At 40.9% G+C, this 24,604-nt stretch overlaps 1 protein-coding gene across 1 annotated transcript; it reads left to right on the forward strand.

Annotated features, from left to right (window-relative positions):
• Positions 1-1,578: 1,578 nt before the first annotated feature.
• Positions 1,579-21,603, forward strand: PGRMC2 (progesterone receptor membrane component 2). The gene is made up of 3 exons (XM_062199632.1): positions 1,579-2,007; positions 18,811-18,966; positions 19,460-21,603. Exons 1-3 carry the CDS (start codon positions 1,590-1,592, stop codon positions 19,555-19,557), a joined length of 672 nt encoding a protein of 223 aa, XP_062055616.1. The 5' UTR covers positions 1,579-1,589; the 3' UTR covers positions 19,558-21,603.
• The last annotated feature ends 3,001 nt before the right edge of the window (positions 21,604-24,604 follow it).

The raw sequence follows: 24,604 nt of genomic DNA on the forward strand, positions 1-24,604 counted from the left end.
TGGTGGGCTAGAAGCTGGGGTGGAGGGCAGTAGGTGGAAGTGTGTTTCCCCACACAGGTTCAAGTTTGGCCCACTGGCTACCAAACTTGTGTTAGAACCCAGAGGGTAGGGTGAATAATAGGGCGTGAGACTTAACTGGCCTCTTGAAAGAAGGCAGGAGTAACGTGACCCTAACACGGCTAAGGTTTAGGTCCTTGTTCTAACACTCATCAAACCAGGTAGTCTGGGAAGGCTCAGAGAACACAAAGAGCAGACCCATAAGGAAAGAGGGTAAGTAAGTCAGGTACACGAGACAGGAGTACGAAGAATGAAGCTTCAGGAGTGATTATGTGGGGTTTCCAGGATTTGAAAGTATAAAGGACATCCCAGAAACAAAACTGTACATAAAACTAAAGCGAGGGGTCCGCGCCATGGCATAGCAGGCAAAGCCACTGACTGCCTGCAGTGCCGGCATCCCATACGGGCGCTGGTTCGAGTCCCAGCTGCTGCACTTCCAATCCAGCTCTCTGCTGTGGCCTGGGAAAGCAGTAGAAGGTGGCCCAAGTCCTTGGGCCCCTGCACACAAGCGGGAGACCCAGAAGAAGCTCCCGGCTTCGGATTGGCGCAGCTCTGGCCATTGCAGGCAACTGGGAAGTGAACTAGCAGATGAAAGACCTCTCTCTGCCTCTCCTCTCTCTGTGTAACTCTGACTTTTAAATTAGTTAATGGGGGGAAAAATTAAAGCAAACACAAGGACCACGCCAGCCCATCCACATCCCAACTGCCACAGATTAGGATTCAGAGAAAAACTAAACGGTTAATCTCAATCAAGTAAGAACTCTACAACAGCAACCTTGAGCAAAGCCCAAGGGGAGCGGCTGCTTGGCGCCGGCGCAACCTCCACCGAGACTGCCGATACCAGGGAAGTCCAGGGCCAGCTCCTCGCCTAAACTTCTGGATGCTGTCCCACCTCCAGGGCCAGCTCCCGGGGGAGTAACTGACACCGCTCCTCGACTCGCTCCCAGCACTTAAGATCGCGCCGTGGCCGCCCACACACCACCGGCGCGGGCCCGCCCCCAGGGCCGCCTCCGCGCACGTGAAGCGCCCGAGCGCGGCGAGAGCAAAGAGGCGGGAGTTCACGGCCGCGAACCCAGGCCTGGGAAGAGACGCGAGCCCCGCGCGCACGCGCACAGCGGGGCTCTCCGAGAGGCTGCTCAGGAAAGGAGAGCGCGTGGCGCTCCGGCGTCGGCGCACGCGCTGTGCCCTTGTCCCGCCCACACGCGCGCGCGCGCACGCGCGCTGTCGGCGCAGCATGTTTTTCTTCAGATCCGCCCTCCTCGTCTTTTTCACAGATCCGAGGCGAGGAGCGAAAGCGGGGAAGTGTGGGGCGAGATGGGCGGGGCGTCGCACGCGAGCGCGGCCTGCAAAAGAAGGGAGGAGGGGAGAGAGCCGAGACAACGTTACCCCGTCAACACCCAATCAGGAGGCGGCCTGGCCCCGCCCTCTCCCCTCACGTTATTGGCTGGGAAGTCCCCCCTCATGGGCGGGGCCGGCCTGGGGTTGGGGAGGGCAGGGGGCGGGGAGGAGGAGGAAGGCGCTGGCGGGCAGTGATGGCGGCGGGTGATGGGGACGTGAAGCTAGGCACCCTGGGGAGTGGCAGCGAGAGCAGCAGCGACGGCAGCAGCGAGAGCCCAGGCGGCGCGGGAGCAGCAGCGGAAGGGGGCGGCTGGGCGGCGGCGGTGTTGGCGCTTCTGACGGGGGGCGGGGAGATGCTGCTGAACGTGGCGCTGGTGGCGCTGGTGCTGCTGGGGGCCTACCGGCTGTGGGTGCGCTGGGGGCGGCGGGGTCTGGGATCCGGGGCCGGGGCGGGCGAGGAGAGCCCCGCCGCCTCTCTGCCGCGCATGAAGAAGCGGGACTTCAGCTTGGAGCAGCTGCGCCAATACGACGGGTCCCGCACCCCGCGCATCCTGCTCGCGGTCAATGGGAAAGTCTTCGACGTGACCAAAGGCAGCAAGTTCTACGGCCCTGGTGAGGAGGAGTTGGAAGGGGAGCGGGAGGACCCCCTGTAGTGCCAGCACGACTCCCCCTTCTGACGGGGAGGCCCCTGGGCACCAGGTTAGTTGGCCCAGTCGTCTTGTCGCCTGGACCCTCGCGCCTGGGCTGCCTCACCTGGGACGGCCCTCCCCCCCACACGCCCCCTGCTGCGGACGCCGTCGGCTTTCCCGCAGGTCGGGGGTCCCCCTGGGACCCCAGGGACCAGCTCTCAGCGTCCGTCTGTCTCCCATTCCGTCTCTCCTCGCAGCGTCTTCTTCAGCCGAATTTTGCAAAATCCTTAAATAGTTGCCTCCAGTCGAACCGGCCCTCCACCTTTCCTGAGCTTTCTAATTCTGGGGATGGGTGCGGGCTGGAGGGAGGGAAGATTTCTAAAGTAGGGATCTAAAGTTTCGGCCTTGGTAATTCACACTTTTTTCTGCCACTGATCCGGCTCCCTTTCTCCCTACCACTCCTCATAAGGCCACGTTTAGGGACACGTAATTCCAAGTCTCAGCCCTTCCAGGCTGTGAAGTCCAGACGTATAAGCAACGTCTTTTAAAACCAGTTTGAGTTCTGAGATGCTTTCCAAGATTAACAATGTATGTGGGATGAGGACCGTTGGGAAGGCAGATCTGTTTAAAGATGGGCAAGGATATTCGCCCTTAAGTGTTGGGGGCGGAGCTCATATACCCAGCAGGCGCGCCTCTCTCTCTCTTTTTTTTTTTTTTTCTTCTTTTTCCTCTTATTTCTTTTTACCATTTTGACTTTTTTTTTCCTTTTTTGCTGGTAGGAAGCGAATATTCAGATTCAAACAAGGTAACAATGACCCATGTTTTTCAATTACCAGAACTAAGGAGAAAAAACTTGGAAGAGCTTTAAATCCTGCATGCACCAGTTGAAAATTAAAAATTTTTACAGTTTGCTTTCAGAAAAGTGCGTTCATTTCGAAGCTCTTTCACAGTGTAGTTGTAGCATGCATTTCAGATCATGCTGATAAACTTCAGACTTAAGGAACCTGTTGGTATTCCATAGAATTGAGCAACATTGTACATCCTGGCTGTGCAAGGATACTTTGAAAAAAATGACTACAATAAGAATAAATAATAAAGTTAGAGACTTAAAGTGACTTGTTATTAGAAAGAGTACATCGAAGCCTTAAAGTCAAGGGGCTGGCAGTCTAGGAACAAGCTCATTTCTACCTTGGTCTGGTCTGTTAGGCCATGAGATTTATTGACACTTACAAAATATATTTGTCTGATTTCAGTGCGTGCTGCATGGCAGGTATTTTGGAAGTACTTTGGTTTGTCGTTTAATTGGAAGATAAAAAATTGGAGATTTTTGGTGTTAAAACTATTGAATTTGTTTCCTAGTTGTATTCCTGTTTGTTATGCATTGAGTCCAACCATAGATTGCATATAAAGTATTTGTTTTTGTTTATCTATGAATACCAGATGTCTGTTCCTTGTATCAATTCAGATAATACTTATTTTTTATACTTAAGGGTATGTGGGACAAGTGAAGTTTTGTATCAAGGATTTACATAGTATTTTCCTCCTAAAGTTTCTCCTGATTGATATTACAGAGTGTTCAGTGATAAGAAATGGTATGCAGGTTTAATTTCTTAATATAGAGCTTACCCAACTAAAAGCAAAATATTAAGTGAAAGAAGCGTATTAGTCCCCACACTTTATGATTTACCACTATCTGCAGAAGAGACAGTCGTAGACTCAGTTTGGCAGCTTCCAGTGGCAAATGTTCTGTGACAGAAACTAAAAATTAATGTCATAGATGTTACATTGGTTGCTTTTGTGAGGCTTGAGTTTCAAGAGGGCTATCAGATAACAATAAGGAGGCCACTTTTTGGTAGCTTTCACCAGCTCCCGGGTCCTGATGAACAGCCTGAGTGTTATTTTATTCTAGGTATTGATCAACAACCTAATAGAGATATTTGGAATATTTTATTATTGGAAAGAACCTTCAAGGTAGCCAGATAGCTAATAGGGACTTAAAATATGTTGATGTTTCACAGTAATAGTAACTGTAGTAACACTTTACCAAAAGTCTTGAAGCCAATTCCTGGCTATGAAAGAGCTGTAAGTTCAATTTTGCTCTTAATTTTTATTTTCATCCTGAAAATAAATTAAACAGTTTTGTAGCAGAATTATTTAGATGCAGCATGCTGTATCTGAGGATCTTAGTAGCTTGAAAGAATGAGCTGAGAGAGAGCTAGAAAGCCTAGTTTTTATACATAACCAGTATATACTCCCATTTCACAATAATAGTTTTAGAGTTAATTGCTTTGTGAGATTTTCTTCCATAATGAAGAACACATTTTTATTTTTAATCATAACATTTTTAAAGTTCAGGTACTTAAAAACTTAAATATTGACAATTTAGCAGTAGAGTAAACACATTTTGGCAAACAGTTGACATTAACTACATTTGTCAATATTAAATTTAGCAACAGGTCAGGCACTTGGCCAATATGTGAGGAAAGTGTGGTCATGTAAGACAATAAATATGGAAGGACAAAGGAAGCCAAATTTATTAAGCACCTACTATATCATAGTTTGTCATTCCCACAATTCCTCAGTGAAGTTGGTAAGTATTCCTGTCCTATTTGAACACAAAGCTTATATACACTATTTCTAGTAAACTAGATTTTAGGATAAACTTGAAGAGAACCTTATTGTTATTTTTCTTTATACCTTCCCCCAGTTACCATAAGGATTTAAAACCTCAAATAAACATGCTGTCGTGACCTTGTTGTGCTTTCCAATAGTCACAATGATAAAGTAAACTTAAATATAGTTAAAAGTTGAGTTTCTCAGTACACTAGCCACATAACATGTTCTCAGCCACATGGCTACCAAATTCGATAGGGTATTTCATAGAGTACATATAGTCAGCCCCTTATATTCATGTTGTCATCTGCAGATTCAGCCAGTCAGAATACATTCTTATAGAAAGTTCAAAAAAGTTAAACTTGAATTTGCCACGCTCTGAGTACTATGCTCAATCCACCTGAGTGAAGTGGTATGTAGTCACACCCCTACTGTAACCTCCTGTTTCACAAATTCTCAGTCTGTTCCCAGCACTCCTTGCTGGAGCATGGTTTGCCTTGCATCTCTTTCATTTTTATGTTTGGACTAGTATGGTTGCTTCTGTACTGATCCAGCACAGACTTCTTTTTTTGTCATTAATATAACCATTCTTGTCAATAGTATAACCACTATTTACATAGCATTTACATTGTATTAGCTATTGCAATTAATGTAGAGATAACTTAAAGTAACTAGGATGTGCATAGGTTATATACAACTATACCATTTTATGTAAGGACTTGAACATCTGTAGATGTTTTCTGTAGGGATTACTGGAACCAATTCTCTGTAGATACCAAAGAATAACTGTGTTTCCATCTTCCTAAAGAGTTCCACTGATTGAACAGCAGTTGATTCTAGAGGTCAGGGTAGGTGGAGGAGACTCCAGTTATTAAGCCCATTATCACATTGAATTTTCAAAGTTGTGTGAGATAGTTATGTTCCATTTCTACAGATGTAGAAACTGAACCCCAGAAATTTTGCCCAAAGTTATGTATCTAGTAAGTTATATATCTAGTAAGTCAAGGCTAAGTCTTAACTGACTTCACAGGTCATCCCTTCCCAATGTAATCTAACTTCACATATTTATAGATACACAGTGGATTTGGAAGACTAATATTACTGCAGTGAAACTAATAAAACAATATTTTTATTCTTTGGAATGCAAGGAATTATTGGATAATTGGCCTTTTTGGATAATTTATCCCACAGTCCTGTAATTTAGGTATTTTGCTTCATCTTCATTTCATATATTCTTCAACATATGCCAGAGCCATTTTTTCCAACTTACCTTTTAGGTTCCACTGAAAAGAGTAAGTCACATAAGAAGTATTTCTGTGAGATGCCTGATATTTAGGGGGGTGGGGAAATAAAGCACAGGTCTTTCCTTTTTCTTCTAAGCTTTAAGTACAGTGTGTTGACTTTACTAGTTTAGTTTGGAAAACGGCAGTTGAAGCAAGAATGGCAACATAAAAACTGGACCCAACCTGACTCCATGGATGTCCTAAAGTTGACACTACCCAGCTTTGTTTACAGGTTCTTGCTTGAAACCAGCTGGGTCTGTGGTTTGGTTTTTCTGCCCATGCACATCTGACATACCAGTATGATAAAAGTATCAGTTAAGTGTTTTTGAAGAAGTTTGTTGCTGTAGTCAAATTTCTGCTGGTTATTTCTACGGTACCTACTTGGTTGGCTCTTATGAGTTTGACTTCATTCCACTGTTGTCCATCTTTGAAGGGATTATATTTGTGTTAAACACTAAAGCAATTTATATAGATAGCTTAAGACAAGAGACAAGAAGATGTTATTCAGGATGGAAGAAAGGAGTGTGTTTAATAACATCTGGAATTAACCATTCAAATTATTTTTAACAGTCTGACATAGGCCATGTCAGACATCGCTGCATGACTACCGTACTCTTTTGGAGCCTATATCCTTTCTCAGGATCTTTTTCTTAAGATTATTTATTTATTTATATGAGAAGTAGAGTTACAGACAGTGAGAAGGAGAGACAGAGAGAAAGGTCTTCTTTCTGTTGGTTCACTCCCCAAATGGCCACAACAGCCGAAGCTGTGCCAATCTGAAGCCAGGAGCCAGGTGCTTCTTCCTGGTCTCCCATGTAGGTGCAGGGGCTCAAGCACCTGGGGCATCCTCCACTGCCCTCCCGGGCCACAGCAAAGAGCTGGACTGGAAGAGGAGCAGCCGGGACTAGAACTGGTACCCATATGGAATGCTGGCGCCACAGGGGAAGGATTAACGTATTGTGCCATAGCACCAGCCCCTCTCAGGATCTTTAATATAGGGCTTCCACTCCCTTTTTAAATACTAAGAAGGAATTACAGTAAAAGGTTAAATAAGTTGTTGTGAGATGTGGCGTTAACAGAGTCTTCAAAACAGACGCATACTTACCCTCCTGGAGTCAATGATTTGTTGAGGAAAACAGGCAGTAAACAAGTATTTCAATTATAATCTATAATTAAATATCCTATGAAGGAAATTAATAGGACATGTAATAGAGGATAACAAAAGACTATTTAGATCAAGTGGTTAAGAAAGTTACCTTACGTATTAGATTAAGAAAAAGGGGTTGGTGTTTAAAGCAAAAGCCTGAGGGAACTAGCCATACAAAGAAGGGAAGTGAGAATGGAAGCCAAGTTATTACTATGCTTACTCTACAAGGATACTGAATAAAATAAAGCCATCCAGCACTAGATTGAAAACTAATCATACTTAAAGCATCCTTATCACCCTTATTTATCTTCATATTTGACTTTTGATTATTATCAATTAGTTCAGTATTTCTCCTTCCATTACTTTGCTTTTAATCTATTTTGCATTATTTTTCTCTTAATAATAACATATGAGGATATTTCATGCTGTTCATGGAAAATAGAATCAAGATTTTGGTGCAAAAACATCTTGAAATCCACACTTTAAAAAAAAAAGATTAATTTGAAAGTCAGAGTTACAGAGAGGGGAATGAGATATTCTAATCACTGGTTCACTTCCTAAATGACCGCAGTGACCTGGTGCTGGCCAGGCCAAAGCCAGGAACCAGGAACTCTGTGAATGGCAGGAGCCCAAGGAATTAGGCCATCTTCCACTGCTTTCCCAGTTACATTAGCAGGGAGCTAGACCAGAAGTGGAGCAGCTCATACCAATGAGATGCCAGTGTTGTAGGAAGCAGATTAACCTGCTATGCCACAATGCCAGCTCTCACACTTTCAAATACACATATTTGAAGAACCCTCACCTGCATGAATTTCAAAGTTTCTTTTTTTTTTTTAAGATTCATTTATTTATTTGAAAGTCAGAATTACAGAGAGAGGTCTTCCATCCGATGGTTCACTCCCCAACTGGCCTCAACAGCCAGAGCTGTGCCGATCAGGAGCCAGAAGCTTCTTCCGGGTCTCCCACATGGGTGCAAGGGCCCAAGGGCCTGGGCCATCTTCTACTGCTATCCCAGGCCATAGCAGGGAGCTGGATTGGAAGAGGAACAGCTGGGACTAGAACTGGCACCCATATGGGATGCTGGCGCTTCAGGCCAGGGCGTTAACCTGGTGCACCACAGCACCGGCCCCTCAAAGTTTTTTGGCATCAAAATAAACTTAACTTTTAATTCCATTTTCCACAAACTTTTTGAAGTACCCCTGAATAGCTGGATTTTTTTTTTTCATTAAATCTAAAGTCAACATTGTGTCTTTTAGTAGCTTCATCAGTTTATATGTTATTCCTGATATGTTTAGGTTTATTTATGCCCTTCTATTTTATAATTTTTTTGTTTGTGTTTTGTTTTGTTTTGCCTCTTTTCCCATCACTTCCCTTCTCAGACTGATATAATGTGCCTTCCACTTTCTGTCTTCTGAGTTGGATGTATTCTATTGCTATTTTGGGATAGGGAAGTGTTTTCCAAGACACTATCCTGTCCTTCTGAACAATGTAAGAATTTTAGCCAAACACCATTTTGGTGTGAATGAGAAAGAGGTGCCTCTTTCACATGCTTTGCTGGCATTTGGCAAATTATTTCTTATTGATGAAAACTGCTTTGACTGTTAGGAACGTACATTAGCAGTTTCTGCTTTTTAGTTTGTTGGTATTTTCTGTTACCTAGAGTTGTGTAGTAGGGAGCCCTATGTTAATGCCCACTTCCATCCTGTTTTCCCTGCAGTGTCGCTATTAGAATTTTAGTTACCTTTTTTTCAACTCCACTGGTTAAATTATCATTCTTATTAGTATTCACTTGAATTTACTTAACATTGTTCCTTTTTAAAAAAATCAGTAGGCCTTCTTGCACTTCATGCCTTTGTTTGCAGCTCAGTTGTCATTTCAGCAAGGTAAGTCCTATCATTCTTCTCATTTGTTGTGTCCTCATTCAGAAATAATAGTTTAGATTTTTGTAGATTATTATTTTACCACACATCTTGAATAGTATTATGCCACTATCTTTTACTAGCTGACAAGACATCTTCTTGTGGTTTATATGCCTTTTTTATTGTTTTTCCTTCTGGTTGTAATTGAGACCTTTTTTCTCCTTATCTTTGGAATTCTGCTCTTTTACTAAGATTTGTCCAGGTGTGGATTTGATTCTTTATTTTCTAAAATGTGCTAGACTACTAAAATATGTAGCTGTGTTTCAGAGAAGTATTGCTGCCTCTATTCTTAATGGGTGTATATTAGCTTTTGATGGGTATATATTAGCTTTGCATTTCATTCTTCATGTCTGTTGATATTTCTCTTCCATTTCTTCACTTCTTAATTTTAAGCAAATTTACTATAGTTCTTTAATTTTCTATTGTTTGCTATTTGAGGGAGAGGGAGGAGTTGGGATGCCAGTTCTGTCTATTATATGCATTCATTGTTTCATTGTGGTTTGTTCATGTAGTTTATAATTTTTATTATGAACTTAACCTTCAGCAATTACTGCCCCTTTTTTCATTCCTTGGGGTATTTCCTGTAATATTTCAGGAGGCTTAGGTTGTGGAAGTGTTCCTGTAGAGTGGTTTGGGGTGTGGTTCAAATTAAGACCTCATATTAGTTTAAAGAATATGTATTAGGTAATGCATGTTCAAAATAGAAAATTCAAAAGGTTATACAGTGAGAAATAAGACTCCCACAACTGTTCCTGAGGCATTATATCCCACGGTATAGAGACAAGGAACCAGTCTGAGTATTGTTTTATTGAGTTATAATGTGCACGTACAAGCTTGTGAATATGTGTCCCCCACACGCAATCTAATTATAGCAAACTATACATGCCTTTAACAATAATTTTAGTATAGAAGCTCATTTCATTCTTTAGAATGCTTGGATAAGATTCTATACTGTGAATTTCATAATTTTGTAGTCCACTATTAATGAACATTTGATTCCAATGTGTTACATCATACTGAAGTAAATATTCATGTGTATGTCATTTTATACATGTGAGTGAAATTATACTTACAAAATAAATTCCTGAAAATAAAATTACTGAAGGTTGGACAATTTGAATTTTTTAAGATTTATTTATTTATTTGGAAGGCAGAGTCACAGAAAGGCAGAGAGACAGAGAGGTCTTCCATCGACTGGCTCAGTCTCCATATGACCACAACAGCTAGAAGCTTGGCCAATCCAAAGCCAGGAGCCAGGAGCTTCCTCTGGGCCTCCCACACGGGTGCAGGGGCCTAAGAACTGGGGACGTCCTCCACTGCCTTCCCAGGCCATAGCAGAGAGCCAGATCATAAGTGGAGCAGCTGGGACTTCAACTGGCACCCACATGGGATGCCAACACTAAAGGCGGCGGCTTTACCTGCTACGCCACAGCACCAGCCCCGACAATTTGAATTTAATGATTTAATTCATAATTGCCCCCCAGAGATGTTGGAACAAGTTATACTTAACAAAAATGGCAGTTTTTCACGCTAAATCTGGCTAAAAATGTGATATAAAAGTCTTGGTCTTTGTAAATCTGAGAGATTAAAGTAGTATTTCAGTTTTGTTTTAATTTACATTTCATTTTCTGAGGTTGGTCATCTTTTCAAATATTTGTCATTTATGTTTTCTGTTTATTTGCACATCTTTTGCCACAATTTTTCAATTATGATATTGGTCTATTGTTGATTACAGGTGTTCTTTATAAAGTAAATCAGCCTTTGTTTCAAATGCTTTTTCCATTTTGTTTTTAACTTTTTGTGTATTTTAAAACATGTAGAGAGTTTTGGTTTTATCTATTCAAGTTTACCCTTTATAATTGTTGATTTGTGTATTATACCTTTAAAGGCTTTTTGCATTTAAAGGTTATAATCTGTGGTTTCTGTAATACTTTCATGGTTTCAGTTTCTTGTTCTATTGGGATTGATTTTGCTTTTAAGATATAAAATAAGGATCTGATTTTTGTGATCCTCTCCTCCTGCCAAAGAAGACTAGACAATTGTCCCAATATCATTTACAGAATAGCACTTCCCCCCCCAACACTGTTACCTTTACTGTTGGTTAATTCCTATAGATATTTGAGTCCATGCTATTTTTTTCACCTTAGAATTCTCATTCTTTGTGGGTTGGATAAACTTGAGCACCACTCCCACAAGTGGCACAAATGTGGAACTTTAATTTTTGAGTCTTCCCTTCTCCCCTCAACATACGAGTCCTGGGGCCAAGGCTACAAGCTCAATCCACAGTGTTTCTGACAGTCTTCTAATTTGCATTTCAGATGCAAGTTGACTTTTCAGTTTCTTATTGTATTAGTATTCAAAAGGTTATCAAATTTGGCATCGACCTGAGATGGATAAAATAATTTACCCATTGTATATTTTTATTGATATTTTTAAAACTTGTTTTAATAATCATGAAAAATATATCAAAACAAGCTAGGAAATCGAGCTGTTTAATGAATTTAATATTCTTTCCTGCTTGTTATGGTTGTATGGTTTTTAAACCATAGAAAACTAAAATATTCACTGTGGACTATTTCTCCAATTTGTAAGAACTAATATAGCTACATAACATAATCACAGAGTTACCTGTTATTACATACTCTGTTTAGAAAGAGTGTCAGAGGCAGGTGCCGTGGCTTAACAGGCTAATCCTCCGCCTTGCGGCGCCGGCACACCGGGTTCTAGTCCTGGTTGGGGCGCCGGATTCTATCCCGGTTGCCCCTCTTCCAGGCCAGCTCTCTGCTATGGCCCGGGAAGGCAGTGGAGGATGGCCCAAGTCCTTGGGCCCTGCACCCACATGGGAGACCAGGAGAAGCACCTGGCTCCTGACTTCGGATCAGCATGATGCGCCGGCCGCAGTGGCCATTGGAGGGTGAACCAATGGCAAAAAGGAAGACCTTTCTCTCTCTCTCTCCCAACGGCAAAAAGGAAGACCTCTCTCTCTCTCTCTCTCTCTCTCTCTCTCTCTCTCTCACTATCCACTCTGCCTGTCAAAAAAAAAAAAGAAAGAGAGAGTGTCAGAGACAGAGATCATCTACCTGCTGGTTTACTCCCCAAATGACTGTAACAGCCAGGTTTGGGCCAGGCAGGAGACAGGAACTCCATCCTGGTTTCTCAGATGGGTGGCAGGGCCCAAGCACTAGGACCATCTTCCACTGCCTTACCAGGCACATTAGCAGGAAGCTGGCTCGGAAGCAAAGCAGCTAGGACTTAAATCAGTCCTCCAATATGGGAGGCTGTGCCACAACACCAGCTCTGCATTAAATTATTCTTAAAGCATTATTCTACAGTGAACGTACATTGCTTTTTTGAGACTATGTCACACCATTTTCAGTGGTTGTATTAAACACAACATTAACAGTAACTGATAGGTTTATTGATTTTTGAACTTTAAAAAAAATTTTTTTTTTTTTTGACAGGCAGAGTTAGTGAGAGAGAGAGACAAGAGAAAGGTCTTCCATCTGCTGGTTCATTCCCTAGATGGCTGCTACAGCCAGAGCTGCGCCCATCTGAAGCCAGAAGCTTCCTCCAGGTCTCCCACGTGGGTGCAGGGGCCCAGACTTGGGCCATCCTCCACTGCTATCCCATACCATAGCAGAGAGCTGGATCGGAAGAAGAGCAGCCAAGACCAGAACTGGCACCCATATGGGATGTCAGCGCTCTAAGCCTGGGCCTTAACCCACTGCACCACAGTGCCAGCCCCAACATTACATTTTAATCTTAGACAAAACAACAGAATTTAATTCTCTTAATACTATATTAATATCTCAATGAGCCTTCATAATAATTTATATTAGCTAGCTTCTTTGTAAATTATACATAAAAGACTTAATATCATTTCAGATTTGCTTTTGGGTAGCTCTCTGTTACTTTAGAATTATGGATAGCCAAGTATAGTTATCAACACAGTAGAATTTATTTATGTTATATAAGAAGGTAGTGGAATGGGAAAGTATTGCTGACTCCTCAGTTATAGCTTCTGGTTATATTATAAATGCAGGAAAATGTCTTTATGAGACCCCAAATTCTCCTTATTCAGCAACCTTTCCAGTTCCAACTCCAGTTCTTCATGTTACGTTCTTTACCAAAAAGATGTTTTCAGAAAAACGCTTCCCAAGGGAACTTCTAAACATGCAGAAAAGACCGCCTATTCTAGGTTAGGGAATGGGGGAATATGTTCATCACTGAATTATTCTTTTCCATTCAAGAGTTAATAAGGGGCCAGTGCTGTGGTGCAGCGGGTTAAAGCCCCAGCCTGAAGCGCCAGCATCCCATTCTAGTCCTGGCTGCTCCTCTTCCTATCCAGCTCTCTGCTGTGGCCTAGGATAGCAGTAGAAGATGAACCAAATCCTTGGGCCCCTGCGCTGGCATGGGAGACCCAGAAGAAGCTCCTGGCTCCTGGCTTTGGATCGGCGCAGCTCCGGCCATTGCGGCTATCTGGGGAGTGAACCAGCAGATGGAAGACCTCTCTCTCTCTTTCTTTCTCTCTCTCTCACTGTCTCATCGGATGGAAGACCTCTCTCTCTCTCTCTCTCTCTCTGCCTCTCCTCTCTCTGTGTAACTCTGATTTTCAAATAAATAAATAAATCTTTTTAAAAAAAAGAGTTAGCAAAACATTGTTTAGTCTGGAATTTGACTTAGATTATTAACTGCTGGTTCAACTTCACTCTTAATACTTTAGCTATCTAAACCAAAAAAAAAAAAAAAAAGTTCTATATTCTGTTTTTATGTGTTTTCAGTGTTCAGGCTTCAGAAAGTTGGCAGAGACATTTAGAGAATGCACCACTGTACATTAATATACTCAGAGGTGGCAGATTTTCATGTTGTTGATGTTACAGTGATCATCTCTCTTTTGTACCATTTAAAGTGTTGTATAAGTTATATACTGAAGTGCCTAAGATTAACTTTTACAGGCCATGAAAGTAAATACTAAGAATGCAATGAAAGCTATTTGTGCCTACAGTTTTTTTTGTTAATTCTCTTCTATTTTGATTTAACAAGTATTCTAACATTTCTATTCCCCTGGAATTTTATAATTAGTGAAGTGCTCCAATTTTAAAGCTTGTCATTCCATCTTTGGGTTTGTGGATCCTTGGTGTGTTTTCTCAAGGTAACATTGGAGTGGTATAGTTAGAAAAAGTGGAAATGGTACTTGCAGTTCTGGAGCAACTTCAAGCAAGTCACTGCCTCTGCTCCTGTTTTTCATCTGCCAAGTGGGGAAGGCAACATCTGTTCCTTCCACTTTGCAAAACTCTCAGAGGAAAGTGAGATTGCTGGGAAATTCTTTAAAAAGAATTTTTAAAAATGTTTTAAAAAGAAAACGTGAACAATCACGTTTCACACATAGGTTATAGCACTGCTCAGTTTTATTTTTCCTTTCGTGTGTTTCATTGATCACTGTTTTAAGTTTGTAACAAGCATTGATTCAGTCAGTATTAGGTTATCTGTCCACAGATTTTTTTGATCATCATTATTTCTCAAGAAACAGAAATCATATTAGTTTCGATCACCATTGCTGTAAAGCATGCAGTTAATTAAAAATTTTAAAAATAAATTAAGTGCAATGTAACAAACTCTTAATTTCATTCTGCAAGTATAGTTTTGAGTTTTTCCTAAATGCCTAAGACCTAATTGAATGTTAATTGAAATGAGCAAAGATTGAAAGTTAGAAATGTTGGCTAATGGTAAATAGTATCCCATTATATGGATGACTCATTTGTAAGTACAACAAAATAGCTTGGTTATATTAATAAGAGATTGGCTAAATTTGGGTTATATACATTCATAGAGAAAATATATAAATGCTCGATGATAATTGTTGATAGTTACCTAATATCAAGTAGCAATGGGAAAATGTTTAAAATGAGAAAAACAGGATAAAAAGGTACTTTACTAGAAGTATTACCTTTATTGTCATGATAATGTATCAATAATGCTGCTTTTAAAATTATTGCTAATGCCACGTCTAGTTCCATGCTATAAACTTTTTAGAGAATGAGTTTCTACATCTTGTGAATTTTATGGTGCAATGCTGTCTACTTCAAATTAATGTTCTTAAATGTTTAGATTTTTGTCTAAGTGAAACTATGACTTCTATTTGTAAAATGTACAGACTCTTTTTAATACATAAGTTTTGACTTCCTAAACACTTTCAAAAATAAGTATGGATATAATCATTCTGCACATTTAAAAATCAAAGAATTTCCAGTTTTTTCTACTTGTTTACTCTCATTAGAAAATACTTTATTCTGGGGCCCATGTGGTGGTGTAGATGGTTAGCCTCCGCCTGCAGGGCTGGCATCCTATATGAATAGCAGTTCAAGTCCCAGCTGTTCCACTTCTAGTCCAGCTCCCTGCTAATGTGCCTGGGAAAGCAGTGGAAGATGGCCCAAATCTTTGGGACCATGCACCCTTGTGGGAGACCCGGAAGAAGTTCCTGGCTCCTGGCTTTGGCCTGGCCCAGCCCCAGCAATTGTAGCCGGGGGGGGGGGGGGGGGGGGGGGGTGAGCCAGTGATGGAAGATCTCTCTCTCTCTCTCCCTCTCTTTCCTTCTTTTTCTCTCTATCTCTGCCTTTCAAATAAATCTTTTTAAAAAAGAAGAAAAGAAAGCACTTTATTCCTTTAGGGCAATAAACCTTCTTTACTGATTATTCTGTTCATAACAATGAACAACATTCATTCATGTTCATTATCTGTGAAACTAGTAACTAGTTTTTAAATTATTTTCTCTAGTGACCTTTGTCATATATAGGTAACAGAGAAGAAATATTTTCTTCTGTAAGATTATATTCCAGAAGTCTTGTTTATTGTCATTTGATTCTCAAAAAAACAAAAATTCAAATGGAAAAAATCTGCTTGGTCTCCTCTGTAGCCTAAGGTGCAAACAAGAGTTGCCTTGAAAGATTTTTGTTGTAATACTGGGGACACTATAGTGTTAGATACTCACATCCCACATTAAAGTGCCTGGGTGCAAGTCCCCATTCTGTTTCTCATCCAGCTGCCTGCAAGCACATGTCCTGGGAGGCAGCAAGTAATGGCTCAAGTCCTTGGCCCCTTCCACTCATGTGGGAGATCTAGATGGAGTTTTGGGCTCCCAGCTCTTAACATGCATTTGGGGAATGAACCAGTGGATGGAAGATCTCTGTCTACAGCCGTCCCTCCCTCTTTCTTGCTTCCTTACACATAAATTTTAAAAATTTAAGATTTTTAGCCGGCGCCTGGCTCACTAGGCTAATCCTCCGCCTTGCGGCGCCGGCACACCGGGTTCTAGTCCCAGTCGGGGCACCGATCCTGTCCCGGTTGCCCCTCTTCCAGGCCAGCTCTCTGCTGTGGCCAGGGAGTGCAGTGGAGGATGGCCCAGGTCCTTGGGCCCTGCACCCCATGGGAGACCAGGAGAAGCACCTGGCTCCTGCCATCGGATCAGCGCGGTGCACCGGCCGCAGTGCGCCTACCGCGGTGGCCATTGGAGGGTGAACCAATGGCAAAAAGGAAGACCTCTCTCACTGTCCACTCTACCTGTCAAAAATTAAAAAAAAAAATAAAAATAATTTGATTTTTATTGTAAAGATCACTTTTTAATGAGCCACACTTTATGTGAAGTAAATTTTTTCCCTTCCATTCCCTCAGAAATGCCCATCTGATTGCTCTTTCCCATACTTATGTAATGGGCTTCTTTCAAGTCTGTTTCCAGGGTTACCTGATTCTGATAGCAGTGCAATGTATTTAACCAATTTCTTGAAATAAAAAATTGGGTTATTTCAATTTTGTGGATATTATTGCTTTAAAAAACTGAAGTATCTTCTCAGTTGTATATTTGGGTGGAAAGTTTTCCTACCATAGTCAATCTATTTAGAGGATCAGACTCTTGAATTTCCCGTCTTTGGAACTACAGCTAATTCATTTGGAAGAGCTTTATTACATTGTAGCTTCATGCCAGGTACCATGGTAGGCACTAAGAATACAGAGATGAACATGACAGTTACTGCTCTCAAGGGAAGACTTGGGAATTGGTTTGCTTATGTCAACTCAGCAATTATGCCTACCTTTCACAGACAAGATGGTGCCTAACTCCTTTGAGAAAATACTAGTCATTACTTAACGGGTCAGTCCAGAACTATCCCTCAGCTATTTCCTCTCTTTCCCAAAAGTCATATCAAATGACAACTGTTATTTTCCTTAATGCTTCTTGTTAGTTTATGTAGAAAATTTATGTACTATGATATTCAGGAGATATTTATTTTGAGAACTGGTCCTTGTTTTTAAATCAAGGCATTTATTCAGCAAAGGTTTATTGAACATGTGCTGGGCCCAGAAGTCACAGGACACACAAAGTGTTGCAATCTCTGCTCTAAGTTAGAACCTACAGAGAAAAGGAGAAAGAAAAATGTAGGTTCACTGTTCACCTGGGTTTTTACGTAGTACATATTCAGTGGATGTTTTACTGGTGGTTTTTTGGTTTTTAAAGATTTATTTATTTGAAAGGCAGGGTGACAGAAATCTTCCATCCACTGGTTCAGTCCCCAGATGGCTCCAATGTCCTGTCCCAGCCCAAGTCAAGAGTCCAGAATTCCCTCTGGATCTCCCAAGTGGGTGGCAGAAGGACCCAAGTACCTGGGCCATTGTCTGCTTTCCCAGGCACGTTGGCAAGGAGCTGGATTGGAAGTGGAGCAGCTGGGACTTGAACCAGAACCAGTCCTGCGATGTGGGATGCCATCACTATAAGCTGCAGTTTCACCTGCTGTAGCATGGTGCCAGCCCCTGTTGATTATTTTTAGATGTCACTATTAATTAACAGCAATCAGTAAAGTATCATTTCCTCTCAAGCAAACTGGCTTCTAAACCTAGCTGCTAGTGTTTCCTCTTCACCCTAAGAACTTCAGATGTCCTCATTTTGAATACAAGTTTTGGGGTATCAGAAGTAGTTGAAATTTAAGGTTTCAATGCAAAGCTTTATTAAGCTTTGGTCAAAAGGCATATTTCTTGGCAGCCAGCATTGTGGCACAGCAGGTTAGTCTGCTGCTTGGGACACCAGCATCCATAGACATCCTTTATTGGAGGACCAGTTTGAGGCCTCACTGCTCTGCTTCCCATCGTATTTCCTGCTAATGTGCCTGGGATGACAGTGGATATCAGCCCAAGTACTTGGGTCCCTGTCACCCATGTGGGAGACCTGAATGGAGTTTCTGGCTCTTAGCTTCAGCCTGGCCCAGCCCTGGCTGTTGCAGCCATTTGGGGAGTGGACCAGCAGATGGAGAATATCTCTTTCCTCTTCCCTCCTTACCTCTCCCCCTCCTTCCCTCCTTCAAATAATTTTTTAAAGATTTATTTATTTATTTGAATGATTTACACAAAAAGAGGCGGGGAGAGAGAGAGAAACTTCTATCTGCTGGTTCACTCCACAGATGACACCATGGCCGGGGCTGGGACAGGCCAAAGCCAAGAGCTTCTTCTGAGTCTCCATCATGGGTTCAGGGGCCCAAGTACTTGGGCCGTCTTCTGCTTTTCCCAAGCCATTAGCAGGGAGCTGGATCGGAAGTGGAATAGCCAGGACACAAAGCAGTGCCCATACGGGATATTGGCATTTCGGTGGCAGCTTTACCCACTCTGCCACAACACCAGCCCCAGTAAATAATTTTTTAAGGCAAATTTCCCACTGATTTCTTCTCATTGTACCATATTTGAGTCATGGTGAAGGTTTTTGGTTTTGTTTTTTTTACTTTCTCCTTTGAGACATTTTAAAATATTGTTAGGCTATCTTAAGTATTTTTTCTTCTTTTTTTCAGAGGGACCATATGGAATATTTGCTGGTAGAGATGCCTCCAGAGGACTGGCAACATTTTGTCTAGATAAAGAAGCACTTAGAGATGAATATGATGACCTCTCAGATTTGAATGCAGTACAAATGGAGAGTGTTCGAGAATGGGAAATGCAGTTTAAAGGTACCTTCATTTTCTAGTTCTTTGGAAATTTAAATATATGTTCAAAGAAAGTGTATACTGTTCCACAAGAACTTAAAGATATCCAAGTGATTCTGATGCAGTGTCCAATTAAGAACCACTGGTACAGAACACTCTGCTACAAGAATAAATTCCCAAGTCTAAAAAGTCTGTTATCCCATTTTACTTTGTTCAGGTTTTACATGTTTGTAAAGACTAGTCATGATAAAGCAATAGGAAGAACTGTTTGATTCTAAAAGAGACAAAAGGCCAGCGCCACGGCTCACTAGGCTAATCCTCCGCCTGCGGTGCTGGCACACCAGGTTCTAGTCCATTTGGGGGGTGAATCAACGGAGGGGAAGACCTTTGTCTCTCTCTCTCTCACTGTCTAACTCTGCCTGTCAAATAAATAAAAGAAACAAAAGCCTTTATTGAAAATAATGGGATAGTGAAACAAATTTAATTGTGTCTTATTTTCTTTTGATGTATCTTTCAGAAAAATATGATTATGTGGGCAGACTCCTAAAACCAGGAGAAGAACCATCAGAATATACAGATGAAGAAGATACCAAGGATCACAATAAACAGGATTGAACTTTGTAAACAACCAAAGTCAGGGGCCTTCAGAACTGCAATTCTTACTCCCTTTCACAGAATGTCCAGCGTCTTTGGGTTTGATTCATCTCCTGCAAAAAACATTCAACAGGTTGTGTACAAGATAAATTTGAGTCTCACTATGAAGATTTGAATACTAGACATTATTTATGCTGCCAAACCCATTGGTTGCGGTTGTTTGTAATGTCTGATGGGGCTTCCTCATCCTGAAGAGAGACAGGGATTTTTTTAAACAGCAAGAAAGTCACAAAATATTTTTCCCTTTTTTCTTTTCTTTTTTTTTTTTTTAAAGTTTTCAAATATCAAAGACAACCAGATGTGTATTTACTACTCAAGTGTACAAATCTCCTCAAAACACAAGGGACTCCTGTTTCACATGCTGTGTTTATTTTAGCATTGAGGAGGGAGGAGACTGTGGCAGGGGAAGGTAGGGGTTGCACATCAATTTGAGTACTTTAGGCTACTGAGAAATTGAAATATGAATTCCCAAACATTTCTGTTTGGGCTTTGTCAGGGGAGGAAAGAAAAAGAAATGCTTCTAAGAAATCTTTGTAAATTAGGAGATGAGATTTCAAGTGGGTTTAAGTCAGTTAATTCTCCAACAGTAAGATCATTTGAAACCTGTTTATCCCATCCCTTCTCCTAGGTCAAATCAATATTAATTGTGCCTTATTTCACTTACATAGACTTGAATTATTTTTAGGGAAAGCCCCTATATGAATACAGAAGTCACTACAAGCAGCATTGAGACTAAAGTTAGAATATTCTGTTGATTGCAAAACCTTGATATCATTCTGTGTGTGAAAAATGTAAAAGGAATATTCAGTGTTAACTGCCATATATGTTAATATACACAAACTTAATTAGCATTGTAATGGCCAAATGCATTCCCCATGCTTTTCTCTTTTCAAAAAAATTGAAAAACCAATCAACTCTTATCCCCCAACAGCTGCCTAATTTTAGGAGTCTGATCCTCACATCTCACTGGTGTGGGTGCATGGGGCTGTGGTGTGGATGTCTGTGTGGCTGTGGCTGAATGTGTGGGAGAGCACCTTGGAAGGGACTCTCTGCAGATATTGTAAATACAAGTACCATTTTAATAAAGCATGTACAATAAACCAAAATAAGCTTGAGTTGGATTTTATATACAAAACTGCCAGTGCATTATGGTATAGTAGTAAGATTGTGTATCTGATCAGGACAGGGAGAAATCGTGAAATGAGAAGCAGGCACTGGTTAACCAAGTTGTACACATTGTACCATTTTCAGTGTAACTTTAGGATGAAATTCCACTTTTGTGGAACATTCTCAAGAGATCTGAGATTATTCAGGTAAGAATTGATATATTAAAGTGTACATATTTTTATTTTATATTTTGATGCCAAGTGATTATGCTAGAAGTGATAGCACTCCAGACAGTAGTTATTGGACACAAAACACTAAAGGATTTCCTACTGATAGGTAATAAAGTCTTCCATTATTGGGTTGAAGGGCCCCTTACCAAAAGCCCTATGTCAGTTTAATTTCATCATGACCATTTAGATTCTTGATTAAGAGCAATTTGCAACAAAAGGCAAATTTACTTAACAAATCATCAATTAAAGAAAAGACCTGCTTAATATATGCAGAAGCCATAGAAGAAAGGGAAACTTTTAACTGCAGTGATCTACAGTATGTAAGATAAGTTCTATTCAGTCGTGGGTGTTTTGTTGAAAATTATGATCTTCAGGCAAACCTCTGCTGAAGTTTTGTTGTGAAGATGAAGAGTATTCATAAATGCTTTGTGTGTTTTTATGTAAAATATTTTCTAAACAGATTGTTATAAAGTACATGTCCTCTGTAGTAAACAAATATATATGAATCTTTCGAGCCTAAAGTTCAAGAATAAATCTGCACTTGTGAATAGAGAAACCCTAAATATCCATGCAGTAAAAATAATGTGTTCTGTTAAGAAAAATGAGTAATTTTGTGTTTTGAACTTGAAATAAACAGTGTTCTGTAGATAATTCCTCAATTTCAATTGAATGCTTCTCATTTTCAGGAAGTCTTTGAGTCTGGGGACCACAGCTGTGGTAATATTGTGCCTGTTTTCCCTCAAGTCCCCCACACCCCCGCCCCCCGCCCCCCGCCCCCCGCCCCAGCAGTCTCTGCCACAGCCAGTACTTTTCAAAATTGCCTGATTATTAGAATCACCTGAGGTACTTCAAAGACAGATTCCTGGCCCCCGATTCAAACCACTACCTCCTGAGCCAGAATCTTACCTGGAAGGAGTGCCTCGGGTACTTTTACTATCAGACACTTGAGAAATACCACACTATGATCTTCAATTATATTGTCCATATTTGTCATGCATTTGAAATGGAATTTAGATAATTTTGATGTGATTGTTTTCATCTGGTTTTGTATCATTCCCTAGAGTTTCTGGGTTTAAATCCAGACCACATAAAAATCCAAAATGTGGCTTTAGGAAAAGAGCAAACCTTTAGATTACTATTTAGAATTTTTTTTTTTTTTTTTTTTTACGATTTTTTTGTAAGGCAGAATTAGGGAGAGACAGAAAGCAAGGGCTTCCATTGCTAGTTCACAATGGCTAGGGCTGGGACAGACCAAAGCCAGGAGCTTCTTCCAGGTCTCCTATGTGAGTGCAGGGACTTGGGCCATCTCCCACTGCTTCCCAGGTGCATTAGGGAGCTGAATTGGAAGTGAACCAGCCAGAACTTGAACCTGCACCCATATGGGATGCTGGCATCCAAGGCAATGGCTTTACCTGCTACACCACAGTGCTAGCCCCATACTGTTCAGATTTTTGGCTTTTGATAGTATGTCCAAGCTGGCAAATGTCTTCTAGGGAAGGTCCATAGTGTGTACTAGCCAGTTTCTCTGTTAGGAATTGAACCCATGGTTAAAGCCTTGGCTGTGCTGCCAGTGCTGCTTGTTTCCTGTGGCCATTCTGCCTGCCTTTCTGAGATCTACAGAATCTGACTACCCCTCCCTCCACCCATATTCTAGAAAGCTAAAGTTAACAGTAGAATCAACACTGGGAGAAATTTTGTGCTGAAGAAAACTTGATACCGAATCCAAATCTCATACAAGTATTCCACTTAGTGATAATTGAAATGTGCTGCAAGGTGCCAGCTGTGTGGCTTGTTGCTGACACTAACTTTACCAGAATATCCTATCTTCGTCTTCTAAAGAATCAAGCTAGGGCTTAGGCCCTTACTCTGTCAAAAAAATATATAAAATTTATAAATTGATTTTTAACATGCTGAAAGACATGGAATATTAATGACAATATTGAATGAATTCTAACTCTTCCTAATGAAAGTAACATGCTTGAAGACAACATGAGTCTGTAGGTTCATTAAGGTCAGCTATCAGTTTGATAGATACATTAGATTATGATCTGTTCAGCTGTGGCAAGGAAGCTCAAAGATTGCCCAACATTAGTGTCCTGGTTTCACTGAAGTCCAGCTTCCTGCTGATGCACACCTTGGGAGGCAACAAATGATGGCTCAAGTAGTTGGTCCCTGTCACCCACATGGGAAACCTGGGTTGAATTCCAGGCTCCTAGCTTCAGCCTGGCCCAGTCAGGCATTTGGGGAGTGAAGCAGTAGATGAAAAATTGCTCTTTGCCTTTCAAATAAATTTGTAAAAATTTAAGAGATTTTCTTCAAATGGTTGATTAAATGAGCTGCTTTAACTTAGTTACCCTAAATTTAAAAATCACTGGAATCATCTAACTTTTTTTTAAAGATGTATTTATTTGAAAGATGGAAATAGAGATCTTCCATCCATTGGTCCACTCTCCAAATGGCCACAATGACTCAGGCTGGGCCAGGCTGGAGCCAGGAGGTTCATCCAGATCCCCCACTTGGATGCAGGGGTACAAGCACTTGGGCCATCTTCTGCTTTCCCAGGAGCATTAGCAGGGACCTGGATGGGAAGTGGAGCAGCCAGGACTCAAACAGGCACCCATATAGCATACCATGCTGGTACTGCAGGCGGAAGCCACAGTGCCAGCCCTTATCTAACATTCTTGAGCAGCCAGAATTTAGTTCAAATTGGGAAGTACTCATGATGGTCATTTTTTTATGTCTACTTGTCTAGTCCATGGTGCCCAGTTGTTTGGTCAGACACCAGTCTAGATATTGTGAAGGCATTTGTACATGTGATTAACATACAACCAGTTGACAACCTCTCCAGTTGAAGACCCTAAGAGCAGGGCAGGTTACCAGAAAAAGAAGCAATTCTACCTCAATACTTCAACACAAAAACTCTGCCTGGTTTTCAGCCTACTGGCCCCCCTTGAAAAGTGTGGGCTCAAGACGAACATCAACTGCCACCTGAATTTCCAGATGGCCAGCCCTCTAGATTTCAGACCTGTCAACTGTGGGCCAGTTCCTTAAAATAAATAAATATATGAAGGTACTTCAAAAATTTTATGGAAAAATAAAATTACAAGATAAGTTTATTTTGCTGCAAAAATTTTTGAAATAATGCATATAGTTTTAATATATATTTTCCAAAAACTTTGAAATACCCTCCCTCTGGGTGTGTGTGTGTATACACACAGATTCATAGTTACATATCTATCAGCTGTTGGTTCTGTTTCTCTGAATTTCCTGGCCAATATGCTGTTATTTCCTAATTATTAGTACATATGAGATTTTTTTAAAGTATTACTTCATTTTCAAAATGAAATTAAAAGATCTCTTCTTAGTTCAATATTTGGTGTGATCATGTGAGCTGAAGTTTTTGAACTCTAAATGACAGTTCAGAACTGAAATATAATACATTTACCAATATGCCACCCTTTGTTCTAGATGAAATCAAAACTACCTTTTCATCTAATCTCTGAAATGAGATTTCATCAGATGTCATGAGACCGACAAGAGGAAAGATTAATCCCTCTGATCTCAAGGACACCAAAGTCAATGTGACATTTCAGTTGAAGAGTATAATCTAGTAATCTTCAGAACTACTTGCATTGACCCCAAGATAGATTTTGTCTTAGATATTTAAAAAT

Source organism: Lepus europaeus, chromosome 8 (assembly GCF_033115175.1).
Source record: "Lepus europaeus isolate LE1 chromosome 8, mLepTim1.pri, whole genome shotgun sequence".
NCBI lineage: Eukaryota > Metazoa > Chordata > Mammalia > Lagomorpha > Leporidae > Lepus > Lepus europaeus.

Excerpts from the sequence above, each read along its gene's own strand:
- PGRMC2 (XM_062199632.1), top strand. The coding sequence starts at position 1,590 with ATGGCGGCGGGTGATGGGGACGTGAAGCTAGGCACCCTGGGGAGTGGC. Across the intron at positions 2,008-18,810 it reads CAGCAAGTTCTACGGCCCTG|AGGGACCATATGGAATATTT; the intron begins GTGAGGAGGAGT and ends TCTTTTTTTCAG. Across the intron at positions 18,967-19,459 it reads ATGGGAAATGCAGTTTAAAG|AAAAATATGATTATGTGGGC; the intron begins GTACCTTCATTT and ends TGTATCTTTCAG.